This window comes from Hypanus sabinus, chromosome 6 (assembly GCF_030144855.1).
Source record: "Hypanus sabinus isolate sHypSab1 chromosome 6, sHypSab1.hap1, whole genome shotgun sequence".
NCBI lineage: Eukaryota > Metazoa > Chordata > Chondrichthyes > Myliobatiformes > Dasyatidae > Hypanus > Hypanus sabinus.
This window is the reverse complement of record NC_082711.1, coordinates 168,424,046-168,443,588: the sequence shown is the minus strand read 5'-3', so window position 1 is coordinate 168,443,588 and position 19,543 is coordinate 168,424,046. Positions and strand designations below refer to the sequence as shown.

General features: G+C 38.6%; 1 protein-coding gene across 1 annotated transcript in view; it reads right to left on the bottom strand.

The window, feature by feature from the left end:
* mettl16 (methyltransferase 16, N6-methyladenosine) overlaps window positions 1-19,543 on the bottom strand; it is a 117,681-nt gene that overhangs the window by 17,202 nt on the left and 80,936 nt on the right. The window contains exons 7-8 of the mRNA XM_059973462.1: window positions 11,592-11,661; window positions 10,630-10,719 (exon numbers count right to left, since the gene is read on the bottom strand). Coding sequence (XP_059829445.1) covers window positions 10,630-10,719; window positions 11,592-11,661 — 160 coding nt within the window. The remainder of the gene's footprint in view (window positions 1-10,629; window positions 10,720-11,591; window positions 11,662-19,543) is intronic.

Genomic DNA, 19,543 nt, shown 5'->3' with positions numbered 1-19,543 from the left:
CCAGCACCCAGGACATGCCCTTTCCTCACTGTTACCATCAGGTAGGAGGTACAGAAGCCTGAAGGCACACAATCAGCGATTCAGGAACAGCTTCTTCCCTCTGCCATCTGATTCCTAAATGGACATTGAATCCTTGGACCCTCTCACTTTTTAAAAAATATACAGTATTTCTGTTTTTTGCAAGTTTGATTTACTTGTTTATTTATTTATTTTTCTCTTTGATATAATGTATTGCATTGAACTGCTGCTGCTAGGTTAACAAATTTCACATCACATGCCAGTGATAATAAACCGGATTCTGATTCTTGGCTTTTTGGCCTTCACAAAAAATGGCCACTAGAGGGCCTCATGCTCAAATTTTATACTTGAGACACCACAAAAAGAGAGTATGCGATGGTTACTGTTATCCACAAGAGAGACAATATTTTAAAAGTCAATTGTACAATTCATTTACATTATCATCAATGACAATAAAGTACAACAACAGAACCAAATTATTAAGTCAACTGGTAGTTCTATGTTTTAAGTTGGACTTTTACTAACATAATGTGAATTATGCTATCCTTTCTTGGGCATCCCAACAATATGCAAGTTAAGCAGCTTTAGTGTATTCTTAGTATAATATTTGCCAGAAATAGTTCTTCCATTTTACAAGTTTAGTACAAATTTGAATACCGTGAATTATTTTTTCCTTATAAACTGCAAAAGTGATGATGCTATTTTAAGTCTGATTATTTGTTTTTCACACTTCTTTGACAAAGCCCTGAAGGAAGCCATTGTTATGTTTGCTTACATAATTTTGCTGGAGCTGATTGGTGGTATAATGCCAGCGGTAGCTTCGTAAACAAAGTGATATTGCTATCTCTAGAGACTTTGTATGCTATCAAGGCTGGCAGAAGAACACAAGAAAATTGGAGTAGAATACAGTAGATCACTAGGCCTCTCAAACCTGCCCTGCTATTCAACATTATCATGGCTGATCTATGCTGACCTCAACCCCTCTTCTGCGCAGGTTCCCCATAATCCTCAATCTTTCAAATACTTTTCCGTCAGCACTTTTAATGTCTAATGATCCAGCTTCTACAACTCTCGAAGAAAAGAAGTTACATTATTTACTCCCCTCTGCTCCGTATTTTGCAGCTATTCATGGCACTTTCCACAGGCAAGGTGGACTTTTCAGCTCTCCAAGAACTGAAAAGCATAACTCTCAATGCACGCCAGTACAGAGCTTTGCTTTAATACACTATTTTTGCAGTATGGAGTAATTTCCAAACTACTCACACACATAGTGAGTAGGTACAGATTAGGACCTAAAAACAGCGTGTGAGACCTGCATTCAAAATCTTTATTTTGTTTGCTTTTTATAAATTTAATCACAGAGGAGATGTAATTGTGTTCCAGAATGGAACCATTTCAGGAATGCCTGAGTCATATGTAATAGACATAAGAGCAATGTTTCTATATCTAACTCATCTAACAGTGTCTCAAAACAAATAGCCAAGTACATTAATGTGATATTGTACGATTTCCCCTAGAATCTGGAATCTGATGGAATGGGATCATCCATACAAGGAAACAGAATGAGAATGATAAATGCTAGTTGATGCTTAATGCTGGGCTTTGTGAAAGGAAGAGGGTTAAGTGTTCATTATTTTACATTGTCTTTTTCTATCACCTCATCATTGTAAAGGATTTGCTGCAATTCTGTTCCAGCACTTGAATTCAACACACTGGATAGATTCCATATCCTCCTTAAATTAACTGACTTGGTTTACAATACTGTTCAGTAACAGTGGAAGTTAATTCATATAAACTAAGCACATTTCCATAGCTCTGGGACCTGAGTTAAATATAGATCTACATTTAATACACCATAAATGCACAGGAGGAGACAAAAAGAGGGCACACCAACATTCTCTTATGGTCTCATAAAATAAGGTCACTTGAAATATCAGCAGTTGTAATGTATGTCTTAATTGTCCCCGTATAAGTGATGGTGTAGCCACATTTTATAAGATTTATTTGTCACATGTATGTTGAGACATACAGTGAAATGTGTTGTTTTGCATCAATGACCAACACAGTCCGAATACGTGTTGGAAGTAATCTGCAGGTGTTGCCAATGTAGCATGTCCACAATATGCTAACCCAAACTACCCCATACGTCTTTGGAATGAGGGAGGAAACTGGAGCACCCAGAGGAAACCCATATGGTCACTGGAAGAAATTGCAAACTGTTTACAGACAACGGCAGGAACTGATGCCCAATTGCTGGCGCTGTAAAACATTACACTAACTGCTACACCACTGTGTCGCCCTTTAGAGCATGCCAATCCCGAAAGGAGCCTCGCAGTGAGGTCTTTTCCATACTTTCAGTGTAAGATTACATAAGAATATTGTGACGTACCCCGTAACTGGATCACTTACCAGCAAAGATAGAGAGGTCTGTTGAAGTCTGATGGTACTATTTTTAACAGTATTTATTGATAAAAATACACAAAAATAATGTCAATGCAAACATACAGATAATATACATCGTCAATACTAAATCTAAAAGCACAGGTATAATAATGATCACTAAGAAATAGCTCTGTTGTTGTCTAGGGGATAATGTATTGTCCGATGGAAATATGAAAGTCACTCAAGTTCATGCAGGCTGCAGCCTTTGGTTGGAGTCAAGAGAGAGAGTTTAAAACTTGCCCATTCCTTTTATGATGTCAATCCTTTGAGAGTCGTTGGGGCTGATTTCTCCTTTGTTTTAGCTAAAGCCGTTCTTCCGTGGTAAGGCCCACCAATTCCGAGGCAAGTGGAAAAGGACGCACGTGGGCTTTCCACCGGCTGTCGCTATTACGCTACTACAAGATTTCTAGCGTTTCTTCTGGTGTGTCTGAAGGGGCTGTTCCCCTAGACCCTCTTTTATCCTGACTCACAGGGTCTCAGATGTCAATCAGGGTGGAGGGATGCCTCCCCTCAACCAGGCCACTTTTGGTCATTCCCTGAGGCCTTCAAATAAATAGCACAGTACTCAATACACAATTCCATCTCCAAGAGATAATGGCCGTTTCCCGTGGCTTTGTATCGCTGAGGGGCCAGGACATTCCAAAACATCTCTCTCTCATTTCCTGGGTCTCCTGACCTGAATTAATAGCGATCTTGCGATTCTCAAAAAGGAGGGGGCTACTTTGAGACTCTTCGGCCCCTCAGAGTTGGGCACAGGTGTAACAATATCATATTGTATCCAGAGATACCGGCCATGTGACAGATGTACTGCCACCTGGCTGGTCGGAGGACACACCACATGCCAATCAACATTTGGTCCCTCCCAACTAATCAATGCACACCTAAATTATTGGTCACCTTAATTGGATTATCTCGCCCAGCCCCATGCTATAAAAGGTGAGACTTGGCCCTGGCTCGGTCTCTCTTACAGACCGCCTCATTGAAGGTAAGTGCATTGATTTATGTTTGGGAAGGTCTATCGTTTGTCCTGGTAAGGGAGCTGCGGCTATCCAAGGTCAAGGGGGATAGCTGTTGTAGTGCTTTTCCCTTGTTCTTTGTTTGTGTAACCGTACCCTGTTCCCACACCGCTTCCTGTGTATTGTAGTTGCTTGTGTTGACCCAACTTCCCCTTTAATAATAAATTCCTTATTATTAAAACTGCGTGTGTCCAGGCCTCTACTGTTGAGACTCCAAGAACCAGTTATTTCCATCACAACACATATACATCTTTCAAAAATAGCATTCCAGTGGCGAATGTGACATAGATTATGTTGATGACAATGATGGCTGGAACATTGTGCAATGTCTAAGCAGCTAAATGTCCTTAGAATAGTACTTTCTTCTTGTTACATGACAATACACTGGTGGAGATTCACCATGCCATCTTATCAACATGAAACATTTACATAAACTCATGCATTTAGACAATATGAAAGAGCACCATTTGTAGTATTGTGTTCGGATGAAAGTAAATAAAATACTGACAAAGTGAGCTGCACACTAAACAAGCAGCACCAGAATCATAGCATCACATGAAAACAGACCAATCGGCCCATCAAATTTGCACTGATGGCTTTCTCTGCTCAAGACACCCATTTGCCTAATCATTTCCTATAACATTCTAAGTCATTGTGCAAGTATCCTCTGTAGAAGTTATTAATTCAGCTTTGGCATTAAATCTACAGTATATCTAATCTCAAACACAAGAGATTTTGCACTGTACCTAATCTCTATGTAATAATTATTTTCCATCCTCCTCTTTAATGGTTTCAGATTTAGCATCTTCTCATTATTACATCAATTCACCACAGACCTACTCATAATCTTTCAAAATTTTCAACAGCTCAGAGTTCATTCCTTAGCCTTTCTTTTCTGCTTTCTGGTTTTAAATCTCTTGCTATGCAGCTACCTACATTAGATCTGCCAGTCTGGACCACATACCTTCCATGGCTGCCAGCCTGTGCCAGTCTTGCAGTGGGAATGGGCTGTAACTGGCAATCAGGCCTTGAGAGGTTCACTGACTTTAGTGGCTTGCAAACAGCCATTTAAAAACAGCTGCATATTATTTAACTAAAGTTGAAATTACTTAAAAAGCTAGTCTAATTAACATGTGTACAGAAGATATAAAGAAAACAAAACTCTTACTAAAATTTTACTTAAATTTATCTCTTTAATTAAAATTAGTCATCCTATTCAACAAAATTGGATAATGCCAGATGTATCAGAATGTGAGCAGAGGTTGAGGGACCAGACGTGATTGTATATGAGTATACCTCACAGTAGGTTATGGATTGGCTGAAGCGAAAGGTCAGATGGACCAACACTCAATTTCTATACTGTACATTTCCACATCACTGCAGGAGTGGGCTGACATGGACTCTGCAGCAGCTTGCTTATTGGTTCCCATCACGATCAGGGCCAATATATCAAATGCCATTTGAAAATTCATCTATACATGACATAATGGTACAGTAGTTAGTGTTGCTGCCTCTATGCTCCAGCAACATGGGTTCAAGTACTTTAAATGTAGAGTTTGCTCCTTCTCTCTGTGACTATGCAAGTTTCTGAGACGTGCTCCAGCTTCATCCAATGATGCGCTTGTCGGTTAAATGGCTACTATAAATTACCCCTTAAATGGCAATAAGAATCAAAGAGTGGCTGGCATGACCTTGTCCTCCATTAAATCTATGTTCTAGCTCACAGGATAGTAGAAACTCTATTTCACCACAACAAATTTCATGACATATCCATTGATGTTAAACCTGATTCTGAAACCCTATTCTTATGATTCTACTACAAATTTAAATTTTATACTTTCCTTTTTTAGCTCTCCATTGAACTTTCAGTATTTCTTAGCTTGTTAATGACTTGAGAGCTTTAAGTCCATTTTATTTATTTATATATATATATATATATATACATATATACACACACACACACACAAACATATATGATAAGCAACACACACAAATTGCTGCAGGAACTTGGAGGGTCAGGCAGTATCTACAAAAATGAATAAACAGTAGGCATTTCAGGTCGAGATCCTTCAGAAAGGGGGAAGAAGCCAGTATAAAAAAAGTGGGAGGAGGGGACTTGCCCTTTCACTTCCGTAGATAATACACACACACACCATTTTTTTTCCAGTTAGGGGTGGATATCCTAGCTATAGATATCCTTCAATTCATCCTCCATCCCTCAGAAAATAAGCCAAAATCTGTGTCTGAACTATTTCCTCTAAAACATTGCTCACTGCTCTTTGTTCTTTAATCTCTGATTTAATTCACCTGGGCCAAATTCTTCTTCCACTCAACTGAATTAATTTTCCTCAATTTGCATGTTTTCTCAATACGAGGTTACAGGGGAAAAACTACAGGAGTGGAACAGCTGAAAATCTGTTTTATTTTAAAAAAGTCAGCACTGGCTCAATGGCTGGATTGGTCATTGAATCAAATAGTTCTATGAGAAGAGAGCTCTGTTTGAAAACTTGTAGTCTATTTTTCTGAACTGCCTCATTCTGTAACAAAACCTTTATTATTCCACAATGAACTGTAGATGACGACACAGGTAAAAATAAGACTTTTAACACATAGTAGAGAAAATCCATCGAAAAGTAAGATATGAATGAAACCACTGAAATCCTGACTTTGGAAATTGTTGAGCAAGACCTGAGTATCAATGGGAGACCAGTTCCTTGACTATTCACATAAACTGCCAGTGAAAATATGAAGGAATATTTAAATATCTTATTATCAGACTGTCTCAAAATGGTTCACACAATTAATTACCTTTTCACACAATTAATTACTTCTGTACTATACAGATTATGATGCAGAAAAAAGATTGCACCATTCTGCACCTGCAGTATCTAATAAATAACACTGTGATGACCAACTAGCTAACTGGAGGATGTTTGGATGGTTTTAACCAGAACATTGAACTCCTGGAACTTCTTCAAAAATAGGACTAATTTTTAATTTAACTTGAACCTGAAGCTTCACTGTTAGTTTGGGAGATGGATGCACGTCAGAGATAGTTTGTTTGCCTGCAGTTGGCGCCCGGCTCAGGTAATCAGGGCAGAAAAAAGATTTTCCAAAACACAACAAAAATCAATTGTCCGTGTTGATTCACAACTAACACATCTCCTTTTGTTTCTAGCCTCTTGTAGGATAAAAGCATCAAGAAAATTTAGCCACTGGCCACATGAAGGGGAAGTAAACTAGGCCAATTTTTTCTGCCTAACTTGCTCCTTTCCTTTTGTGTTTCTTGGCAGCCTATCCTGATTCTAGGTCTTCAGGAGGTGAGTGGGTCAAAGAGAGAAAAGAATCCCCCTGAGAAGATTACTAATCGCTGTGCACATCAACCGCCACACTGCATGGAACTGTTGCTGGGTTACTGCGAATCAGAAGCCACCAGCACACTGGTAGCAGGTTAAGTGCATCTAATGGAAGGCTAGGGAATGCATTATTAACAACATGCTGTTATCCAGACTGACAAATGTCAGTTTCTTCTCTGTTTTGACATGTTTATTAATGCCAAAAACATAATTGTGCACAATGTCCAAGAAGCAGCGTATCTGGTATGCCTATTTTAAGTAAGTTACATGTTCAAATGCATTTATAAGTAGTTTTTAATTAAATCAGAAATTGCTCTAATTTTTGATCTATGACTTTCAGACCAAACTCACTGGGTGCTCTCAATCATATTAGTGTTGCAGTGTCCAGCCCTCACTTAGACTTCATTTCAATCTTCCTCTAATTATCAAAATATCATACATCTTTGGAACCACTTGACACATTTAGACTTTGGTCAATGTTCTACAAAATACTGCATTAATAAAAATGCTAAACATCTCATGTCTCTATCCAAGGATAAGTCACTTCAGCTGAACCTTTTCCTGTAGAGATATCTGGTTGAAATTGCTATGGCAAGGTCATTTCACCAACCATCTAATTCACTTTAAACCTGGTGTAATGCGTAAATATCAATCAGGGTCCAAACTAACAAGGACTTATGTTCCCAGACAGCAGCAGGAGTCCTTAATTTCCAATGATTACATGTTCAAACTGCTCCATTAAACGAGGATCTACGTTGACAAGGTCTTAGCAATGACAAACATGCATAATATTTACTTCTAGATAGCAGAAATAGAAAAAAAAGGAGAAGAATATCCAAAGAAAACCTCATTAATTTGCAAAGCAGTTAATGTGTATCAGCTGGTGTGTCACTGCTGCTCCAGACTGTGCAACACAAACACTAACAAGCCTGAGAATCCCACACTGTGCCCAAGGGGAACACAGTAACAGGCAGAAGTACCCCAGGAGGTTTCTCTCTGTAACTGGGGAAGGCTGTAAAGAAAAAAAACAGTACTTGCCAAGTAACACATAAACTACTGCGAATCTTAGTACGACTGCAAAAATGTAGGAAGAAGAATAGCTCAACAAGAAAAAAATGTTTTGAAATTAAACAATACTTTCCATTACTATACATTGGAGTATGGAGTATGTTATCAAAAGAGAACGGCAACTATAAAGACTGTAATTAAAAATCCTTGCAGCATTTGCTTTCTATTACTGAAAAAACAAATTAACATTGAAATTCTGAGTAATTGTTTCATCACTTTGTAGTATGGTGGGTAGCAGTTTAGTAAATGGAAATTTGTACAACATTATTGCAATAGGCAAGTCTGAAAGACGTCAAAATGTTGTTTGGAGGGAGGCATATTTGTCTGTGCCCATGCACTTTGATTGAGGGTTTGAATTAACACAGAGTAACTCTGCTTCATGTCCCATTTGCTGGATTTATAGAGCAGAAGGGTCCTGTGTTCTAATGTCAAACTGCTTCAGATAATAAATCAAAGCTGAGGTATCAATGGAATAAAGTAAAGAAAGGCCACCATCCCCAGACAAGGTATCCAATGACCCTGTTATAAATCTGCCTGTGTGAATACAATTAGGTTGTGATGCCTTTATCATATCCAGCAAAGGACAGCAGTCTTTTGAATGCATCACCTTTAGAAACTTGGAGAGGTAGCTGGAGAATCATGTCTCTTTAGAAATTATTTCACAGTTTAATGCTTTTAATAGAAAAAATGGAGAAAAATTGAAACTAAAAAAATGTATGAAGGGATATTCAGTTAATATTATGAACAAAAGGAAGAAACATAATGTCAAGAGATTCTCACAAATTCCAAGGCTAATTAAAAATAAAGCTTTAGTGCTCTATCAACATCCCTATTTGTCTTTTCCCAATTGCCTGAGGAGTCTCATGAAGGATAATGAAGTTATGTGATTGATTGGAGACAGATGAAAGCTCTCAAAAAATGAAAAGCCCAGCCTAAGGCAACTTTAATAATTTCTTACACTAAAGTGTGGACATCCTTTACTTTTAAAATAAAATGTGCTGTGCACAAAAAATTCAAAACAGTTCATGAGTCTTTGGAGAAAATTGTATGTTGAATTGGGAATGCACCAGGAGTTATGACTTCTTTTGGATCCCATTCTTCCACTCAAATCACATTCAAATTGAAAAAACAGGAGAAAGTAAAAAAGGGAGGGATAACTAGTTACAACACCATCACAATCCACAATAATCTGTGAGTATTAAGTACTGCAAACGATCACGTAGGAGATATGTATCCAGATTACAGTAATCTCAAATACAAAAATGATTGTTGTCATCAGCCAAATGAAATGTAACTCTGAAGCCACTTATTTATAGTGGTATTCCTAAGATTATATCAGAACTCAAATAAAAGTGAACCATTTCCACAAGGGATTGGAGTGAAAAAGGTTATTTATTACAGGACTGGGGAAAAAGCCCAACTATAACTATAATGACAATCAAAATAAATACTGCCCGTAAAGATCAAAAACGTTCAACTGTGAGGGAAGTAAACCTTAGTACAGGAACATCTGGACTCTGAAAGTATTCATTCAAAGAAAGCTGTACTAAATACTCATTATTACCATTTAAAAATACAAAAGTGTATGAATGCCATACATATTTTCTCAAGAGTAAAAGAGGATATTTCCTTAACATCTAAGTTTTAAGGAAATGGAATTATGATTTTAACTTTACAAACTTCTGAAAATATGAAACAGGACATCAAAGTAAAACCACAGTGCTTTACAAAACTTAAGCACAAAATAATTATTTCCTGTTTACGTTCTGCAAAGCACAGTGGGGCATTCTATTACATTAAGCGAAGTATCAGTTGAAGAAAATTAAATGCCTGTTGCACCAATCTGAAAGAGCTAACTCACTTCCAATTTCCCTTGTAGCTGGTAATGAGGTTCCAATGAGAAGATTGTGCGCAGTAGGCTTTTTCCAGCACTTTCTTATGATATATCATTCACTAATTTGGGTACAAGTCCTTGCTTCCTCTAATCCAGCAGATTAGTACGTTGTCTTCAAAAGTTGGTTTTGAAAGTAAATCCATTATTATTCTAAATATTTTGCTACACGTGTCAAATGAGGCTGGGATTCAAATCTATTTTCTCTCTCCTTCAGGTAACAAATAATTATTTTCTGTTTACATTCTTTGAAGCACAGTGGGATATTTTTTCTACATTACAAATATAAATGACAGTAATGATTGTACCCAGATTGGGTTACACATCCCATTTAAAGTAGCTTCCTCTATTAACAAAATACAGAAACAAAATTATGTATTCCACAACAATTCACTGAACAGGGTTTCAAATGCTGATAAATTTAAATTTTGAAGCTGTAAAATTAAAGCATCATGAACCTGCAACTTAACTTATATTTACAACCTATATTGATTTAATAATATTATTTTATTCACCCACTGACTTTGGGCCAGAACTCATTCAGTGAAACAGATGATTATGTTGATCTAACCACTGCAGGAGCAACATCCAATGACAACAGAATTCTATTAGTTACTTCTTATATATTTTAATTTTAGACCTCAGCACTCTTTGTAAAGCCGGGGCTTAGAAGTACAAGGTAATATTATTCTATCCTGCAGAGTACACATTTAAACTCTACTTTAATAATGTTGGCAAGATTATGGAAATATTTGGACCTGTCTGTAATCTTCCATTGTATTTTAAATTGGAATAGAAGACTGAGGACTGATTACACCTCAGTGAATGCAATACTTACAGGCATAATTACATCGTCATAAAAACTCCATGCCAAAGCCCACCTCATGGTTCGTCCTTGACAGAATTCAGTGTGGGTGACTTTAGGGACCTGGGTGACATACAGCAGGTGTTTAGACACAAAAAAACAAAAGCTTGACTGATTGTATGTTAACAGATGCATCTGGCCCGAGGCTGCCAATTTTGGTTACGTCAATCAATGACAAATTCAGTGAAATGGTGCAAACTCTATGCCAAACCAAGCACTGTTTAGCAGAAAATAGTAATCATTTACCTTTTTTCCCCCCCTCCAAATATAATTTTAGTGCACATAAAGCTGAAGAAGATTAACTGCTTCAATGTGTCAATTTAAATTATTCACAGTCAATTCCTGGGATGGCTATTTTTTAATTAAATTTGTTCTGCACATTGACTCATTAATGGTGCAGATCCTTCCATAGCCATTGGGATCAGAACTTCATTATTTTCAAATATCCCCCTTTTTAAAAATGAAATGATCCTATGTCAAACATTAGCTCAATTGCGAAATAGGTAAATGACCTTCACCCTTGCCTCTGTAATTATCTAGGAGCAGGCAGACTGGAGTGCTGCCAGTTGGCTTTGTGTTTTGGAAAATAGCTTGCTTTTACTGTTTTTCCTTTCAATGACTCAATGGAGAACAAACCACATGATGAAACAGTAAGGATATTGCCAGTGAATAATTCACTCTATCTTCTTCATAAGACAGATAACACGGACACACAAATTGTTTTGGGAACTCAAAAGTACAAACTAATTTTTTAAAAAAGAGACCAAAAAACTGTTTAAGAATGTCAATACAGGATGACCATTATGTATCTGTCAAATTCCCTGCTGTCAGTAGCATACAAAGTATCATTTCAGTGGCTAAGCAGATTGTTGGCTGGAATACTCCTTAGAATCATAGCTCAGTCTCATTTTCTCCCGTTCTCATTCTACTCTTACCCCTTGTTGTCGAAGTTCCTCTTTCAACGGAACTAAACTGCACTTTTTTCCCAACATGCAGCTGTACCACCTGGAAAAAGAAAAAAAATAATCAAGTTTGCAATGCTATTTAATGCATTCAAACTGCTTGAATGACTCGGATTTTAAGCGGATTTAAACAGTATTTAAGGCAAAATAATAACTTATTTATAGAGGACTTTTTATACAAATGATGTAGCTCAAAGTGCAAACATGAAAATAAAAGAGAAAAAGATGTTCCTTAAAAGCAAGGTTAAATAAATAGGTTTTGAGCTGACGTTTAAGTGACAACTGAGTCTCCATCCCTTATCGTTTTAGGTACTGAGTTTCACAGTTTAGAAGACTAAGTCAAAAATGTTGATCTGCCGATTATCTTTTCAGGGAGATTGTTTAAATTTCAGAGACGGGTGGAAGTAGACTGGAGAATTTGAGCAGGATTATAAAATGAAACTGATTCTGTGATGTACTGTTCTCTGGTCCCAGACCACTGAGGGCTTTAAAAACAAGTAAAGAACTTTAAAATCAGTTCTAAAAGATATAGGAAGCCAATGCTCCCTCGTTCTGGGTTCAGCAGCCACACTCTCAATGAGGAAAAATATACATGCCAGTCATTACCTGACAATTTCCTACAGTCCTTTTGTACTGAATATACCCGAGTTACAATAAGGACAAAAGAGTTGATTATGGGCTTCAGGAAGGCACAGGTTGAACACTCTTCATTGCACATCAATGGCTCAGGCGTGGAGAGTAAAGAGTACAAAGTTCCTTGTTGTGCCCATAACGTACAGTCTAACCAGGACCCACACCTCCTTAGTCAAGAAAGCACAGCCAGAGCCCGAGGCGTACAAGGCTCCCCACACCCATTCTGACAACTTTCTACAAGAGCATCATTGAGGGTGTCCTGTCTGGTTGCATCAGTGTGTGGTACAAAAGCTGCAGGCATCAGACTGTAAAACCCTACACAGTGCAGTAAAAGCCGCTGAGAGAATTACTGGGGTCTCCCTCTCCCCTATTTGGAAACTTACAGGCAGCATTGCAGATGGAGAGCTAGAAATATTACTGAGAATCCCTACCACCCATTTCACAATCTCTTTGGCCCATTACCATCAGAAGGGAGGCACAGAAGCATTAGGACTAGAACTGCTGGACTGGGTAATAGCTTCATCACTCCGGCTGAGAGACTAACAAATACCCTGCCACCACCGAGATCTCATCACCAGGGCAGCGACTTGTTTACGATACTCTTAACTGTTTATCTGTGCTGTGCACAGATAAGTATAAATAAATATAAATATATAATATATTAAATATATTGTGTATAATATTAAATATAAAGATAACCATAAAATTATATTTTATTAACTTATTTATGGTAATATTTTATTTTATTTGCTGTTTATGATATATGTTTTGTGGGTGCACCATGATCCGGAGGAAAGTTGCTTCATTTGATTGTATATATGTACTGTCAGATGACAATAAACTTGAAATATATACATCACATGAAAAGGTTGGTTATCAGACACTTCGCTAATCAACACTACAAATTGGCCAGACTGACCAGGAGTTTAATAAGGACCATGCTGATGGTGGCAGATGAGAACCTGAACCGAAATGACAATGTGGATGGGATTCCTGAGGCTGGTATGCTGACATGATGCAGGGAGCCCCTGGGCTGGCATGATGATGTAACGCAGGGTGCCCCTGGGCCAGTGTGGTGACAAAGTCAAAGTAAATTAATTATCAAAATATGTACATGTCATCATATACTACCTTGAAATTCATTTTCTTGCAGGCATTTACAGGAAAATAAAGAATTACAACAGAATGTATGAAAAACTATAAATACAGAAAGACTGACAAACAATCAATGTGCAAAAGACGACAAATTATGCAAATAAGAAATAATACTGAGATCATGAGTTGTAGAGTCCTTGAAAGTGAGTCTGTCGGTTGTGGAATGAGTTCAGAATTAAGGTGAGTGAAGTTATCCATGCCGGTTCAGGAGCCTGATGGCTGGAAGGTAATAACTATTCCTGAACCTGGTGGTGTGGAACTTAAGGCTCCTGTTTCTCCTTCCTGATGGCAGTGGTGAGCAGACAGCACGACCTAAATAGTGGAGGTCCTTAATTATGGATGCTGCCCTCATGTGGCTTAGCTCCTTATAAATGCACTCAGTGGTGGGAAGGGCTTTGCCTGTGATGGAGGGTCTGTATCACCACTTACTGTAGACTTTTCCATTCCCCTGGCATTAGGTTTCATACCAGCCTGTGGTGTAACCAGTCACGATACTCTCCACAGTGCATCTATAGAAGTTTGTCAAAGTTTTAGATGACATGCTGAATCTACGTGAACTTCTAAGAAAGTAGAGGTACTGTTGTGCTTTCTTTGTAATAGCACTTGCGTGCTGGTCTCACAACAGAACCTCCAATAAGGTAACACCTAGGAATTTTAAGTTACTGACCCTCTCCACCTCTGATCCCCCAATGAGGACTGGCTCATGGACCTCCAGCTTCTTCCTTCTGTCATCAATAATCATATTTTTGGTTCAGTGCCAGTACTTAGCCAGATTTTCAATCTCCCTACTATATGCTAATTTGTCACCACCTTTGATTTTGGCAGTAACTTAAATATGGCATTGGAGCTGTGAAGGGTCCAGAGAACCACTAAGCCAACATTATAACATTGTTGAGAGTAACTCTGGGCTGACACAGTAACAATGCCATGAGAGCTAATGACTAGAAGTGGATACTTTTGAATCGGAACCAAAGTAGTTTCGATATTTTTGAAAGTAGGTTCAACAATAATTTGTTTTGCTTCAATGTCTCTAGCAAGAAAGCCCAAGATCCAACCTGGAAATGAATAATTTTCTCCTCTAGCCCTTTGTATGCTATACCAAAAAAGCATATATGACACTTCACGTGCTCTTGATCTTTTCAATGATTTCAAGTTCACTGGTCCCAATTGTCTCATCTCATTTTCACTATCTCTCATCAGGAAGGCCTCAAAGCTCTCAGTTTCTTTCTAGGCACCACACCCAACAGTGATCGCCTCTATCACCACTTTCCTCCATCTGGTGGAACTGGTCTTCACTCTCAATAATTTCTCCTTCGGCTGCTCCCGCTTCATTCAAACAAAAAGGTGTAGCCATGGCACTATGAGTCCCAGCTATGCCTGCTTTTTTGTTGGCTATGTGGAACAATTCTTTGTTCCAAGCCTACACCAGTATCACTCCCCAATATTTTCTTATGCTACATTGATGACTGCATTGGTGCAGCTTCCTGCACCCATGCAGAGCTCGTTGACTTTATCAACTTTGCCTCCAAATTCCATCCTGCCCTCAAATTTACCTGGTCCATTTCCGACACCCCCCTCCCCTTTCTCAATCTCTCTGTCCCTAGCTCTGGAGACAGCTTATCTACTGATATCTTTTATAAACCCACTGATTCTCAAAGCTACCTGGACTATACCTCTTCCCACCCTGTTTTGTGTAGAAATGCCATCCCCTTCTCTCAATTCCTCTGCTCTCAGGATGAGGCTTTTCATTCCAGAACTAAGGAGATGTCCTCCTCCTTCAAGGAAGAGGGTTTTCCTTCCTCCACCATTAATGCTGCAATCACCCCACCCACCCGCCACTCCACCAGGGTTAGGGTTCCTCTTATCCTCACCTACTACCCCACCAGCCTCCATCCAGCACATAATTCTCCATAATGTGCCATCTCCAATGTGATCTCCCTCCTGGAACTTATTCTTGCAAACTGATTAAGTATCACATCTGCCCCTCCACCTCCTCCCTCACTACCATTCAGGGCACCAAACAGTCCTTCCAGATGAGGCGACATTTCACACATGAGACTGTTGGGGGTTATCTACTGTATTCAGAGCTCGCAGAGTGGCCTTCTGTACAGTGATGAGACCTGATGTAGATTGGGTGGCTACTTTGCTGAGTACTTATGCTCCGTCTGTCAGAAAAAGTAGGATCTCCTGTGGCCACTCATTTTAATTCTACTTCCCATTCTGACATGTCAGTCCATGGCTTCCTCTACTACTGCGATGGGACCACACTCAGGTTGGAGGAGCAATATTCTCTAGCCTTTAATCTCTTTCATCAATTGACTTCCCAGATCTTCACATCACCTTTCCTCCTCTCCCAGTTTTACCTATCACCTATGACTTTCCCTCTCCTCACCTTCTTACTCTGACTTCTCAAATTTTTTTCACCAGTCCTGATGTAGGGTCTAGGCCTGAAACGTCAACTGTTAACTCTTCTCCACAGATTCTCCCTGGCCTGCTGAGTTCCTCCAGTACTTTGTGTGTGTTGCTTGGATTTCCAGCATCTGCAGATTTTCTCTTGTTTATGATTTTTCTCTATACACTTTTCCAATAGAATACCATCGGTTCTTAGTAATTGAGCACAACTAACAGTAGTAATTGATTCTTCTTGGTAATGTGTGCTTATTGATAATTCAAAAATGAATTAAAGACTGTTATATGAATAGGTGGCAAGATGGGGATATGACTCTACCAAAGGAGGTGTAAGGGGCTCCTTTCTTCCACTAGCCCACAGGTCACCATTTGGCAAGGTGTAGCACCTGCTCAGCTACCCCCCCCCCCCCACCACCTCAATCATGGTCATGTGAAACAATGGGAACAGATAGTGGGTGGTCGTACAAGCAGCTGGTGCATATCACGAGTCCTGGATATTCAATCACTGACACCAAGCAGACAACCTCTGAAGAGCAACACACACAAAATGCTGGTGGAACACAGCAGGCCAGGCAGCATCTGTAGGGAGAAGCGCTATCGACGTTTCAGGCTGAGACCCTTTGTCAAGACTAACTGAAATGAAAGATGCTGCCTGGCTTGCTGCGTTCCACCAGCATTTTGTGCGTGTTGCTTGAATTTCCAGCATCTGCAGATTTCCTCGTGTTAACCTCTGAAGAGAATTGATAATGGCTGGGGTCACCTGTCTTGAAAAGACACTGCCCAGAAGAAGCCAATAGCAAACCACTTCTATAGATAAATTTGCCAAGACAATCATGGTCATAGAAAGACCATGATTGCTCAAATCATATGACACTGTATGTAATGAACGAATATAAATTATATAATCATTTTAATCACAGCAAATAACAGTGAACCCTCTGTTGTCTGGGGTTTTAAAACTAACACACATGGGAAGGAGGTGCCGGGCTAACAGAGAAATGTGCTGAGGGAGGGGAGGGGACAGAACAATGGGGGTGGTGTCAATTAATCAGCACTGCCAACCCATCCCAATTCTCCAATCATCACCTATACAAGGGCAATTTACAGCATCCAATTAAGCTACCAACAAGCATGCCTATGGCAAATGAGAAAAAACAAGAGCACCCAGGAGAAACCAATGAAGGACCACAACATTTAAACTTAAAATTAAAACAGACAGCAGTTCTGGCTTGGATGACATTTTTAATATCAAATGAACCCCTAAAGGGCCTATTTGACTATGATTACAGCAAAACCTGCAGTGCCATTTTTGTTAGCTTTAGCAGTTTCATTGTATATCTTAATAGTCTCTTAATGCCCATCTTCCAATAAGAGCCATCTCCCATAAATCAATGCGTCATTCATGTATTTCTTTTAATAAAGTGCTCCATATCCTCATGTCTTGGGTTGAAGGAAATATTTCCTGCATCCCACTTTCACTGTTTGGGCCCACATTAGAATAAATCCTACATTAGACTACAATAATTCTGAACTGTTTTGTGTCTTTATGAGGATAAGGAAGGTGCCATTCTTAAATGTTAGTTCCTCCTTTCTAAATTCTGTTATGAAACTGTCATATATACTTGTTCTAGATGCTCTTTCTGGCTAAAAATGCAAACTCTTTTGAACTTTGTTTAGAATAAAGTCTCTCCGATTACCCTCTTTATTTCAAGGAATATAATCTAGTTCTCATATTCTTACCATAACTCTTCTTCAAAGGATTATCCTCTAACTCCTTAACTGGAGTGGTCTAAATAGAACAGTGATGTCTGAGCAAAATTATTACTGCAGCATACTGACTTTACTATTCCAAATCTCTTTTGAGGAATCCTAGAGTCCTAGTAACACTATTTATTGCTTTCTGTATCCATGAGCTAGTGTTTAATCATTTATATTTCCAGACCTTGAAATCCATCAGCTAAGTAAATCTTCGTTCCATCACAGTAGCATAGCAGTTAGCAAAATCGCTTTAAAGCACTGCAATCAATTCCTGCAGCTGTCTGTAAAGAGTTTGTACATTCTTCCCATGACCATGTGGGATTCCTCCAGGCAGCCTGGTCTGTTCCCGGATTCCAAAGGAGAACAGTTAGGGTTAGTGAGTTGTGGGCATGCTATGTTGACACCAGAAGTGTGGCAACATTTGTGGGCTGCCCAGCACAATCCTCACTGATTTAATTTAATGCAAAAGAAGCATTTCACTGTATGTTTTGATGTACATGTAACAAATTAAGCTAATCCTTAGATTATATTACCAACCACTGTTCTTACATAGATTGAGAAAAAGGAACTAAAGGTACTAATGAAACAACCCAATGATTATACTGCAGAAATAGTAAACTTCCAGGCCAATGAATAGAAGAGTAAGTGAGCACGTTGCAATCAATAGTGGATCCACATCTACTGACTTCAACCAAACTTAATACAAAGTTCTACTTCTTTTAATTTTGCATGTAATTAGCTTTATAACATTCACGCTAATTTGTATACATTATACAGTTTGCTACAGAAGTTCATAGCACAAAAGCTGACTGTTTTGCTAATCATATCCTGGCTGGCTCTTTGCCTGAACAATCAATAAATAATCATACAGCTTTGTTCTTTACTCATGGACCAACGCTTCTCTATGTTTCAGATACAGTTTTTCTACTTTGGTTCAATTAATTTTTCCCTAGTGTTGCTGGGCCTCAGGCTTACATGACTAGTACAGACCAAGTTTAGTGAGCCTTAGTTACCATTAGAATAGAAATTGGAATACTGTCAACATTAACTATTCTTGATTTCTAACCACTTCTCACAACTGGTGGTGTATTACATGGATAGCTAACAAGCCCAAGATTGGACTTGTCTAGATTACACCTGCAATGTAGCAGTGAGTAATCAAAACTTAATAGCAGCAGGGCAAAATATTTAAGCTGACTGCAGCAAAAGATAAAATCATTCAAGAATTAACAGCTTTCAACCATGATTAACTACAATGAAAGACACAGGAAGGCTGTCCCCAGGTAATGAACAGGTTCTATTTTTACAGGTGTCAGAAGTGGATTTCATCCCCAAATCGGAAAATACACAAAAAAAACTTGATATGTAACGAATGGCAATAAAAAGATAGTTAAGAACAATTTCAATAGTTGGAGAGAAAGAGAGGAAATGAAGTCTACCATTTGTAGAAACCTTGTATGCATGTCAGATTTCTGTATTTAATAGTGTTATGGAAGCTCTTTCATACTGTGTGTGTCATTAGGTCAGGGGTTTATACCTGGGCAGCCAGTAGTTGCAGTACTTTAAGGACAAAAATAGCATATTACAGAACTATGTTTCCTTATCAAAATGCAAAAGGAAAGGCATTTACGCTGCTTTTCCTGATTGTTGGGTTTAAGTAAAAAGCTGAATATACAGATACGCAACAATAAGTGAACAAAACAGGAAAGAAGCTTCACAATTGTTTTGTATTACTGACCTTGATTGGAGTAGAAGGCAACGTAGGCATGAAAGAGTCCCACAGCTGACAATTCTGCCATAGCTCATTGTGTTCTATGTATTGGTTTGTGTATTTTAACATTGCTGTCATGCTCATCTCAATGCTCCAGGAAGTTACACACTTACACTACAAAGCAAAATGTAGCCTTTGTATTGCATTAAATAGTGCAACTTCTTACTTCCCTGAAGTTAGCTCTAAATTTTAAAAATTG